This window comes from Lactuca virosa, chromosome 9 (assembly GCF_052849685.1).
Source record: "Lactuca virosa cultivar CGN04683 chromosome 9, Lactuca_virosa_CGN04683_v6, whole genome shotgun sequence".
NCBI classification, from domain to species: Eukaryota; Viridiplantae; Streptophyta; class Magnoliopsida; order Asterales; family Asteraceae; genus Lactuca; species Lactuca virosa.
Window position 1 is genome coordinate 95887135 of NC_136434.1, and position 13266 is coordinate 95900400.

Sequence of the window (13266 nt, forward strand, 5' to 3'; positions counted from 1 at the left end):
AATTTAGATCTTTATTTAGGATAGACGTTTAAATCATCCTTATCGCTCTGAAACGTTTACATGCTAGTTCTAATATCGTAGTCATACGTTTAGAATCCTGAACACATAAGGTTAACAGATCCGGTTGGCAATAGACCATAGATCTGAACAAATAATAGTATATAGCACATAAAAGCATTTTAGGCATCTTTCCTAAAATAAACTAGTGCTTGTGTCTAAAATATACTAGACACTCCTCTCACAATCATCGCTTAGCATTCTAAGTTTAAGTCTAGAAATCCTACAAATTCCTAGTTCGCTTAAACTAATGCTTTGATACCAACTGATACCAACAGTCTTCTGCGATGGCGTCTGAGAAAGACGCAGCTCTTGCTGTCGTTGCCTCCGACTCTCCCACCATGTACACTCTTCCTCTGCCACTATTTACTCATCTGTTAGTGCTGGATGATTATCCACATAAAGTTTTGATCTACATCGTTTCGTTGTTGTCGTTGGCTTATCTATGGCTTTCCGTTGTAATCGTGTTCCTGATTGTATGATTAATGTTTTGTACCACTGATTCGTTAACTAAACCAGTGTCTAGCGTTTTATACTCCCTAAGTCCCAAAACAGGGATAGCTTTAGGGTTTTGCAAGTCGATTAACGATGTTATTCAAATGCAAAAAATTGCCATGGCTTTTGGTCATAGTTCATCACAAATATATCTACTTGATAGGTCCCAAATGTAGAGACTAGCGAGCAAGGAACTTGAATTGATTATCTTCTCGTCGTGTACAAACATTTCTTGAGTGACCAAACTGGAGCATTTGTTAACATTGGTTGCTAACTTGCTATTTAATGTATTTTACCCTCTATAAAGTGGTGTATTTCTCTTATCTATTCATTGATCAGAATGTTGTATATCAATAAATCTTCTAAAATGGCATTATGCCTGTTTGTTCATTAAATCCCTTTATCCTTCTTAGGTTGTAGGCTCCAGTGAAGCTTCTGAAATCTGAACATGTATTGTACTTAATATCCGTACACTCTCACTACCTCTGACTCTTCTTACTTTAGCGCAAATCTTGTATAGATTCAATGTTCTCATTTCTTTAAAATGGAAGACTTAATGCTTAGCAGTTTCTACCATTCAGATTGGATTCTTTTAAAATTTTCTAGTTGATTAGCTGGTGATTGCTATAACAGTAACTACACATTTTGATATCGTAGGGGCTTACAGTTTTTCTTATAAATTTATACTGCATGAAAAGACTTTTCAGTTTTCATTAATTATGTCTTGTTTTGAAATCTTCTAAGCTTAAAATATGCTTATGTTGGCCTCCTTTTCTCAATTTACAGTTTTGACAAGATCATTAACAAGCAAATACCAGCAAATGTGGTTTATGAGGATGATAAGGTAGCAGCACATTACTGTTTTGACTTCTAGTTTTTGAGATATTTTATACTTTGAAGTTTGAACTTCCTACCAACATTTGTTTAATGATCAAATTTGTATGTACTTGAATTCAACCTTCTTGGAAGAGGTAACATTTTGAATTAACCATCTAAATGCCAATGCAATATGAGACTCTTTTTGACTTAATCTGGTCAGAATGACTTAATGGGTTAAGCCAAAAAAATATGGCTTAATGTATAAAGACACCACCCTTTATTGGGTTAAGCACTTTAGGGGCTGTTATTTTTCTTAAATTTCACACTCCTCTTCTTTGGCAGGTTCTTGCATTCAGGGACATTGCTCCTCAAGCACCAACACACATTTTGCTTATTCCAAAAGTTAGGGATGGTTTGACTGGTCTGTCTAAGGTAATTAAGTATATTCACATTTTACACCATCATATATTAATTTAATTTATAAAAAGTATATATATATATTTGTAAATTTGTATGGTTTGATTGCATTTTCATGTGATGTTGTATTTGTAGGCTGAGGAGAGGCATTGTGAAATTCTTGGTCATCTTCTGTACACTGCAAAGGTTGTAGCAAAGCAAGAAGGTCTTGAAGAAGGTTTCAGAATTGTCATCAATGATGGACCAAATGGGTGTACGTATACTTTTATACTTTTATATTAATATCATTATTATTATTATTTATTTTGTTTTTGATGCATTTTTATTTTTTATTACAGGCCAATCTGTTTACCATCTTCATGTTCACCTCCTTGGGGGACGACAAATGAACTGGCCACCTGGCTAATCTAATATGGCATTGCCCTCGCTACTCAAAGCATAGTTTGATATTGTTGACTGAATTGTAATGAACATTTATGGGCTGTGTTTGCCTTGGAATTTAAACCAATTAGCAGGACCCCCTACTATTAATGGCAATGTTCATAATAATAATAATAATGCTAGGCTTTGAGTATGTATTGTATGTTGTCCAAGACTTAAAAAGACCCTCTTTTATTGTGTTTGATGTTTATTGGACTATGGCTGATGTGAATGGGACAAAATTTGTATTTTTTTTTGCCTAATCTTGTCTGAACAAAAGACATGAACGTCTTGATCATTAAAGATAGCGCTAAAAGATTGTCAAATCGTTCAGTCATTTCGGCATATTATAAATATAGTATAAATTACCCGCACAGATGACATTTAAAGTTGTTTGTAGCTTAACCATAACATTACTACTAATGCAAGTATCATACAAAGAAATAATAGTAATTTTATTACTTAAATTAAAATTATTTAAAATTCTCATTAAAATATAAAATGTTCACGGTCTTTCGTGTAAAATGGACTACTCCATATGTCACTTTTTATTGCACCTCTTTTGGAAAACCTACTACAAAAGTCATGAAAATATTTATGTATCAATTCAGATTTAATGCATGAAGTTGTAATACGACTTACATGGAATTATGGGGGCTGAAAATCTACAGATGTTATTGTTCATAACACCTTAGGGCTGCTAGACTTTTAGAGTAAGCCTATTTATGGATCATTTTTTTTTATAATAGAATAGGCCTCATAAAATTTAGGTTCAGGTTATTGGATTAAGAGTGTTGGGGGATTGGGTTAAAACATTTACTTAGCCCACTTCTTGGCTTTCTTGGCCAGCGTTACATCAGCAAACAAAACACCATCGTTGAGAACATAAACAAACAAAAGAAAAAAAAAGAACCCTTTTGATATGGAACATACCGAAGATCTAGCAGAAACATTTATGGACAAATGGGAACATAACAAACAGGATCAAAAGAAGCCCGTAACTTTTGATCCATACGTAATTGGAGATGTGCGATATATCAACGGAAAGATCTTTACAAGCCGGATGTCACGGGATGACTCTATTATACTAGTCAATACCGTGTGCCACTTAGTGCTTCTTCAACTAAGTCAGGCGTGGAACGCTTCCTCACGATGTACTAACAACTAGGATAGCAAGAGATGTGATAAGGAATGCTACGAAGTAAGAAATAAAGCTTCTATATAAGACTCGACTACTTTACAAGGCAACTTCCCAATGATTTCTACAAATGAGACATCCTTCCTGTTTATAGGCACCTTACACCTCCTCAAATGGAAGTTTCTAGGTCCTGATCATTCTTGACTAATCTAGACTCTTCTTATTATTTACATGGCCTTGACAAGACTCTAGAAAATGGTATACTTGTCTACGATGCTCTAGAAGGTTCTAGGTTGTCCCGACATTATCCAAATTGCTCTTGTATGATCTAGCATGTTCTAGATCATTCCAAAGTCTTCCGAGTCGTTCTAGCTTCATCTAGCGTCCTCTTGATTATTCTGGATCGTTCTCATTTGTTCCACGGACATCTACAATATTCTAGCATCTTCCAGGGTCTCGTAGAGCATTCCTGATCTCTCCGGAGACTTCTTGAGTATACTTGATCGTTCCGGAGTTCTCTAGACGATTGTAGAATTTTCCAGAAACTTGGTCCGTAACACCCTCCCCCACTTAAACCCTTGACGTCCTCGTCAAGTCTTCTATACATATGTCTCGATCTTGTCACGGGGCTACTTCGTGTCTTTTCGTTTTCTCCAAAGCATCTCTTCGAGTAAGGCATGCATTTATTTCTCAATGTACTTTGAATCCTACTTCTTCTCTCAGCCTCGTAAAACCTTGAGTAACTCTTCAAGTGGGATATGGATCCCTGTTCTTTCAAACGTGCCTCGTTTATTCGAACTTCCCTTTTTGGCTTCATATTCTTCTTGATTATTGCTCTGGCCATAACACATCTTCATAGTTGAAAGGGATCGAGCTTTTGTCTTTCTTTTTTCCAAGGGAATTATATGGATAGTTGATCCTTTGGTTATACGCATTGTGTTGTCTCTTTCGAACGACCAAGAACATACCATATCCAGGAAATCCATTCCTAGTACCATGCGATAGTCGTCCATCGGAACCACTATCAAGTCGATGGTCCCTTCCCATTCTGCAATCTTCATGGGTATTCCACGAGAAACTCCGAGGATCGGATTAGATGGAGAGTTGACAACCTTCAACCGACCTAACTCCTTTGTATAATGAATACCCAACTTCCTTGCTTCTTCCTCTGCGATGAAACTATGTGTTGCTCCGGAATCTACTAGCGCCTTAGTGTTCCTTGCATTCACTTTGGCTTCTACGAACATAAGACTCCCTCCTTTATTTTCTTCCCTCTTAGACGATTTTATCTCATCTTTCGATATTGAGTTCAGAAAACGCATTGAGCTTATTTGTACTTTGTCTTCTTCTTCTTGCAACACCATCGCATAGAAGGTCTTTTTCTTCGGACAGTCTCGGATCAAGTGAGGACCATCACACAAGTAGCACTTGATCTCCTTCCGTTCTTCTCTTCGATATCTTCCTTCGATTGCTTTTCCTTTCATATTCAAAGGTTGGGGTGTGTCTTGTTTTGGCTCCGATTCTGACATAGTTTGTTCTCCCCCACCATTCTTCTTAATTGTGCTTTCTCTCCGAAATTCCATTAGATCTTCTGCCACGGCGATAGCTTTGTCGATGTCTCTAACATTTCTCCTCTTGAGCTCATTATAAGCCCAAGATTGTAGTCCATCCATGAAATAAAATAGTCTGTCTTTCTCTTGCATGTCGGGTAACTCTAGCATCAAGCTCGTGAACTCGACTATGTAGTCTCGGATGGATCCACTATGCTTTAACCCACGAAGTTTCTTCATCGCTATGTCTTCAACATTATGAGGGCAAAATTGTCTCTTAAGTTGCCTCTTGAACTCTTCCCAGGTGTCTATAGTGTATAAGCCCTTTTCAATGTCTCCGTGCTTCCTTCTCCACCATAGAGCTGCACTTTCACATAGGTAAAGGATTGTCGTGTTGACCTTCTTCTTATCTTCCTTTACTTGACAAGCATTGAAGTAACATTCCATCGACCAAAAGATTTCATCAAGTTCTTTAGGGTCGCGTTTTCCTCCATACTTCAATGGTTTGGGTGCGTCAGTGTGTGGCAACTTACTCACAACGGCTCCTCCGACGATTGCTGCCTTGCACAAGTTTACTTCGGCTTCCAGCGTAGCTACCTTCTCACGGAACTCATTCTGAAAGGTGTTGATAAGTCCAAGGACTTCTTCCTTGATGACACCGATGGTCTCCTTCAATCCATCGCTCATGTCACTTATCTCTGCAACGAACTGATCGACGATATCCTTCCATTCAAGGATCTGACCGACGCTAATCTCCACCTTTGTAAGCTTGTTTTCTAAGCTTGCCAAAGGGTCAACGGATTGGTCCCTCCTCTTGGACTTCCTTCCTTTCTCTTCGACGACAGGGGGAATGTTAGCTACATCACTTCCTCCTTCCATTGCTACAATCTCTTGCTCGTACGAACTCTGGCTCTGATACCACGTGTCACGGGATGACTCTTTTATACTAGTCAATACCGTGTGCTACTTAGTGCTTCTTCGACTAAGTCAGGCGTGGAAAGCTTCCTCACGATGTACTAACGACTAGGTGTAACGACAAGAAATTTCAAACCAAATTTTTCATTTTTAATACTCATAAAACATATGTCTCATCGTTAATTCTCAAAATAAATCAACAAGTTTTCAAAACAAATATTCAAATCCAGGATCCACAAACATAGCTCCATAACAAGGGTGTGTGTGTACAATCACGCCGGTGCCTTCCCGCGATCCTCTGAGGTACCTGAAACACATAACACATAACATAGTAAGCACGAATGCTTAGTGAGTTCCCCAAAATACCACATACAACAATTTAGCCACTCGAGGCTATACTCTGTAAGACCCTCCGATCTATGTGTCTCAGCGGGACCCTCCAGTCCCGTAGCTCGTTGGACCCTCTGGTTCGGTCTAGCTCGTTGGACCCTCCAGTCCGGTCTGATTGAGAACCCTCTGGCCTCATAGTTCGTTGGACCCTCCGGTCCGGTCTAAGCAACGAATAATATAGCATACAATACATATCACACAACCATGCATAACTCAAGCAAGCACATAAGACCCTCTGGTCACACATAGTTTCCACTCTAGGTAAAGTATAGTGAGAAGACTCACCTCGTAAGCTAGTAAGTAAAAGCCTCGTGCTCAGGAATCCTCGATCTAGCCTCCGCCTAATCACAAGGATAATATCTCTAATTAACACCCTCCTCATACTCGACTACACCACTCATTTAACCAACCCTAAAGTCGACATAAGTCAATTCCAGTCAATAGTCCAATTTGACCAGACTCGCCAAGTGCACTCGTGCGACTCGTCGAGTCCCATCGATTCTCAGCAATCTCATGAAGGTCCAGCTCATCGAGTTAACCCCTAACTCGCCGAGTTATCACATGATCGAGTTCATCGGGACAAACCCTAACCGGCTCGTTGAGTTGGCTCATCACTCAGCGAGCCCGTTCGGTCTCAACTTGTATTCGGGTGATTTCAAGGCAGAAAACTCTCTCACACTCTAGATCTAAGCTCTCCAGGCCTGAATATCACGTAAAGCCTCGAGCTTTACGTTCATGCATGGCACTGAAGGGCTAAAAATGCCAAGAACAAGCTTGAGAAGAAGTCTCTCATTCAAGGGGCTATCATGGTTGAATAAAGCAGGGGACTTTCGACTCTAGGGACCTCACAAGGTCCAGATCTGATGTCTATTTCTAAGAAGGTGCTCAAAACCTTCAAGGTCACCAAAATAAGATGGAAATGAAGCCCTAACTCTAAAACCATGAGATCTATCCATACAAGAGAAAAAGGTACGAACTTTATACCTTGAATAGAAGCTCCTGGATGTCTAAGCAGCAGATCTAGCAACCTCTTCACAATCCTTGCTTGGAATCCTTCTTCCCTCTACCAAAATGCACCAAAGATCTCAAACAATGGCTCAAAACTCTCTCAAAAGCTCAAGGGGGCGATTAGGGTTTCTCTCAGTGAAAGGAAACAGACGGAGAGCCGCAAATGAGGATATACTTATCCTTATATAGGCCCCAAACCCGGGGATTTAGGGTTTCAACTCACAGCGCCTACTCGGCGAGTCTACTCTCGGACTCGTCGAGTAGATCATTAAACCCACGTGGCCATCCCGACTCTACTCGGCGAGTTGTAGTGCCAACTCGTCGAGTAGGTTAATGAATCCTCAAAAATAAATACTTAAAATAACATACCTGGGAATCCGGATGTTACAATTCTCCCCCACTAGAATCAGACTTCGCCCTCGAAGTCATGCTCCACAAATAACTCTGGATGCTGCTCCCGCATCTCTGACTCCGGCTCCCAAGTCAAATCGGACCCTCGCCAATGCTGCCACTGGACCTGAACCAGGGGCACTTCCTTGTTCCTCAGAACTTTCACCTTTCGATCCAAGATTGCGGTCGGCCTCTCAATATAATTCAGGCTCGCATCTACCTGAATGTCCTCCAGCGGTACCACTGCCGTTTCGTCGGCTACACACTTCCTCAACTGGGATATGTGAAAGGTGTTATGGATCTGACTCAACTCTGCAGGTATCTCCAACTGGTATGCTACCTTACCCACTCTGGCGGTCACTCTGAACGGACCGATATATCGAGGCCCCAACTTGCCCCGCTTCCTGAACCGGATCACCCCTTTCCATGGGGAAACTTTCAGGAGCACAAAATCTACGACCTGAAACTCAAGCTTAGATCGTCATCTATCCGTGTAACTCTTCTGACGACTCTGCACCGTCAATAACCTCTGTCTGACCTACTGAATCTGCTCGGTCGTCTTCAGCACTATCTCGGTGCTGCCCATAACTCTCTGCCCCACCTCTCCCTAGCAGATGGGAGTACGACACCTTCTCCCATACTGGAGCTCAAAGGGAGGCATACTAATTCTCGAGTGATGGCTGTTGTTGTAGGAGAACTCGGCCAGGGGTAAATAAGTGTCCCAACTCCCTCCAAAGTCCATGACACAGGCGCGCAACATATCCTCGAGCGTCTGAATTGTCCGCTCGCTCTGTCCGTCTGTCTGCGGGTGATATGCAGTACTGAAGTGTAAGCGCGTGCCCAGCTCCTCGTGAAATTTCTTCCAAAACTTGGAAGTAAAACGCACGTCTCGATCTGACACAATCGAGATCGGCACTCCATGCCGAGATACCACCTCTCTCACATAAATCTTGGCTAACTTCTCTGCATAAGAGCTCTCACTAATAGCAAGGAAGTGAGCACTCTTCGTCAATCGATCCACAATCACCCAAATCACGTCAACTCCACGTGTCGTCCTCGGTAACTTGGTAATGAAGTCCATAGCGATATGTTCCCACTTCCACTGGGGAATCTCCAGAGGCTGCAATGGACCATGTGGACGCTGGTGCTCTGCCTTGACCCGTCGGCAGGTCAAGCATCTCTCAACTACCCACGCAACATCCCTCTTCATACAAGGCCACCAGTAATCCCTCTTCAGGTCCAAATACATCTTGGTGGCCCTGGGATGGATCGAGAATCTCGATCTGTGCGCCTCCTCCATCAGTATGCTACGTGCTCCGCCCGTATAGGGCACCCAAATCCGCCCTCTAAAGGTCATAAGCCCTCGGCTATCCGTCACAAAATCGGATACCTGCCCAATCAACCGCTCCCTCTTGCGGTTCTCCGGTCTCACAGCCTCCGCCTGGGCCTCTCGAATGGTATCCAATACCGGAGTCACCACTGACATCCTCATGCACACATCTCGAATCGGGGCATTCTCCGCCCTGCAGCTCAGGGCATCAGCTACCACGTTAGCCTTGCCCGGATGATACAAGATCTCACAGTCGTAATCTTTTACCACATCTAACCATCTCCTGTGACGCATATTCAGGTTGGGCTGATCCATCAGATACTTCAAGCTCTTGTGATCCGTGTATATGGTACACCGAACCCCATACAAATAATGGCGCCAGATCTTGATGGCGAATACCACTGCCCCAAACTCTAAATCGTGGGTGGTGTACCTTATTTCATGAGGCTTCAGCTGCCTCGATGCATATGCTATCACGTGCCCTCTCTGCATAAGCACCGCACCCAATCCGGATATAGACGCATCGCAGTAAACCACAAAGTCCTCCATCCCCTCAGGAAGAGATTGTTGGATTAGTGTCTAAGTCCATAACTATTTTGGTATGTACTTGACCCAATTATGAGCATGGTCCTTTTGGGTTGCCTTCACCATAGCAATATGTAGGATGAATTAAGGAGAGAAAGGTTTAATTATGATTTATTAATATATTATAAGAATAATATATTAAAGGAGAAATCATATTGTTTAATTAATATTAGTCAAGAATTAATTAAGAATTAATTTTGTGACTAAAAGAGATTAATTAAATTAAGGGGACTGATATTGTAATTATAAGATAGTTACAAAGTTGGGCTTAGGATCCATTAGATGGCAATGGACGAATTCTATATGGAGGACCATAAAGAAATCGTCCAAGGGCCTTCTGGAATGGTCCATTGGACTGCTTAGGGCTTAAGCAGTCAGATTAGGGTTTCCTAGTTGCAAACCCTAATAGCCTACATGTATATAAAGGACCCTTAAGCCCCAAAAAAGTGGACAAGAGTTCCTCTAGGGTTTCCAGCCGTTTTTGGTGCCTCCTCTCTCCTCCCTCTTCATCCAAGTTGCTTAGTGGTGTTTGTGACTCCATTAGAGGTGCAACACTTGAGGCACTAAGCTTTTTGAAGCCAATCAAAGCAAGGATTGATTGTTATTGCTATATAACAATCAAAGGTAATTACTAAAACCTTATTTCATTTCTTATTTGATAGATCTAGGGTTTGTAAGTCTTGGATTCATTGCATGTACAATAGAGAAACCTAGATCCAAGCATTAGGGTTTGTATGAGCACATAGGATTGTTCTTATGCTTAAAACCCATCAGTGGTATCAGATCCTTGATTGGTATCTGTTGTATGTGATGCAATTGTCGTTTTTCTGCTGAAAATCAATTTTTTTGTCTCTGCCCGACTCAACTCGGCGAGTCAGTATCTGGACTCGGCGAGTTGGCCCTACTCGGCGAGTTCAGGACTGACTCGGCGAGTCCGGGAGTCTGACAGAGTATATTTCGGGATTTACTTGCTGTTTTGCTGTAGGATTGATGCCAAAATCGTTTTTTGATAATAAAATCCGAATTTTATTGTATGTAAATGATTATCCTTACCAAAACAAAAGATAATTTCAAATCTTTTGAATAATAGTTTCTTTATATGATAAATATAGATTATTCAAATTATTTGGTAATTATCTTGTGACTAAAATTGGATTAGGTCAAATATAGATAATCACTAAATTAATTGTTTGATTTATATTATTTGTTATTTGATCCCTAGTAAGTTTGAATAGTTTCAAATTACTCCCTTTAGGTTTTATAGTTTAAATTTGAACTTAAAAGTTTTGTTTTTGAAATTTAAATAGTTAAACCCTAATGTTTTGAAAAGATTCAAAACTTGCCCTCAAGTTTTGGAATTTAAAATTTTGATTAAAAGTTTAATGTTGAAATATTTAAATTCTAAAACCTAATGTTTTGAAATGTTTCAAAACTTGCCCTCAAGTTTTGGAATTTAAAATTTTGATTAATAGTTTAATTATGTAATATTTAAATTCTAAAACTCTAGTATTTTGAAAAGTTCAAATTACACCCTCATGGTTTTGTTAAGTTAATTAAAAGAGAAAGTTAATAAAACCACCTAGTATTTTAAAAGTGTAAAATACACCCTATACTATATATATGTAACATTAAAAGTCTAATATTATATATATGAGTAAAGAGTCAGTCTTACCGTTAGTAGGCCTCATTCACGAAGCTGGTCTATAAGGGGTGTTTAAGGAAATTGCCTATAAAATGGCGATTGAATGGGTATCCACTCTTACCCACCGCACTCTTGACTAGTGGAGGGTCGTTAGCCGAACGGGTAGGATAGGACGAAACCTTCCATTATAAGTATAATGAAGTACAAAGTAACTAAATGCTTTTACAAATTCCCAATCTTAGTTACTTTAGGGCAAAATGTGAATTTGTATGCTAATCCATGGAATTACACTTCGTACCCTTGTCAAACGTTAGTGGAGCGTGTGTGGCTAACCGGCACACTAATTTGGGATTGACATTGGTGGCGAAGGGTGGCTCGATGTTTATCATAGATCAATGGAGCGTGTGTGGCTAACCGGCACATTGATTAGGTGATAGTAGCAATTGGGTGCACCATGTGGTTCGTATGGTTATTCACACCTTGTTTGTGATCCTCGGCATCCCAGTCACAAATAGAAGGGCATAATCGAGATTAAACATGCCATTGAAAAGTTCAATGAATCTCAAAAGATCTAGGAGTTTCAATTCATTTAAAACTTAAATTTCTTTTTCGTTTTTCATGGTGGGAATTGGTAAATCGTCATTTACCTACCTTCAAATATTCTGCAACTAGATTACGACATCCCTCTTCTAGGTTGTAGAATGTTGTGTTGGATCCTAGCCTTGATGTTTCATTTGGGTGTTACATCAAGGATTCTTATCAACTAACTTGAATTTTCTCCCGTTTTGTAGATGTCTAAATCTTACAATGGTCTTCCCAAGTCCGTTGAAACAAGCTTTCCAAATGAAGATGACGTTCCACGATACGATCAAGGAAATGAGAGCCATGCTTCACTTCCTCCACCTCCTCCAATTATTCTCCCTAACCCACAAGTTCAAAGGCTTGAAAAGTTCAAGCTCACTCAAGCCCTTTTGGCAAGTAAACACGAAGATGGGAAACCTGTGTGTGCACACATCTTAGAGATGAAGTCACACATTGATAGGTTAAGGATGATGGGTGTCGATATCTCAGAAATGTTGGTTGTTGACTGGGTTCTTCAATCACTTCCTGAATCATATAGTGAGTTCGTTAGAGAGTACTATCTGATGTACCATGACGTGACCCTCATTGATTTGACCTATTTGCTTATAGCTGCTGAATCAGAAATGATTTGGCGTGCTGATCAAGCAAATTTGTCTGGCAAATCAAACTCCCAAACTTCAATGGACATTGAAAATGGTGACATTGGAAATCCAGAAAAGGTAAATTCTGAGATAGTTCCTTGTGCCATTCCAAAAGAGTCCATCTGCTTCTACTGCCAAGAGAAGGGGCATTGGAGACGAAGCTGCCCTGTTTACCTGAGAGATCTAAGAGATGGGAGTGTCAAGACGTATGCCTCTACTTCAGGTAAAATCCAATAACTAACTCTATAAGTTCCTATTCTTTGATTTTCAATACATGATGTGATAAGATTACATTTTGATGTTTTGTAGGATCGAAGAAAAGAGAGGAAGCTTAAGGGAAGAAGTAAGCTGAATCTGATCGTGAAGAAATGGATTTCGATCGCATTGCTTGAAGATCAGATTTTTGAGCTACTACTTTAGAGTTAGATCAGATTGCTTAGAAATTGAAATAGCATAGTTTTCATTTGAATTGCATTGTAAGGACAAGTTTTTCCGCAATAAAATGAATTTTGATTTCGTCCTATTTATTTATCCTTGCAATGGCATATGTGAAAATAGATGTTTATGTATTTCTAATTTTAGCAATGTTGAATTGGATGTGATTCTGGATTATGTTATTTGTGAAATGTCGAGGATTTGCCAAATAAAGGAAGATTCTCATCGCCCAAGTTTCAATTGGACAGAAACTTGGAATCATACAACTTGGTTGCGTGATGAATGAGAAACTTCATATTTTGGAAATTAGACTAATTCTTTGGCAAAGTGTCAAGAGAAGGACCAGGAGATCGAGTACACTAGGTTGTGCGTTGATCAAGTCCACCACAAGAGTGATAAAGATATTCTTCATGATTTACTAAAGTTTAGTAAATATGATTATACTTATAAGA

At 40.0% G+C, this 13266-nt stretch overlaps 1 protein-coding gene across 1 annotated transcript; it reads left to right on the plus strand.

Moving 5' to 3' along the window:
• The first annotated feature begins 334 nt into the window (after positions 1-334).
• On the plus strand, positions 335-2406 carry LOC145137647 (14 kDa zinc-binding protein). The gene is made up of 5 exons (XM_079071775.1): positions 335-400; positions 1339-1396; positions 1714-1803; positions 1924-2041; positions 2127-2406. Exons 1-5 carry the CDS (start codon positions 345-347, stop codon positions 2192-2194), a joined length of 390 nt encoding a protein of 129 aa, XP_078927901.1. The 5' UTR covers positions 335-344; the 3' UTR covers positions 2195-2406.
• The last annotated feature ends 10860 nt before the right edge of the window (positions 2407-13266 follow it).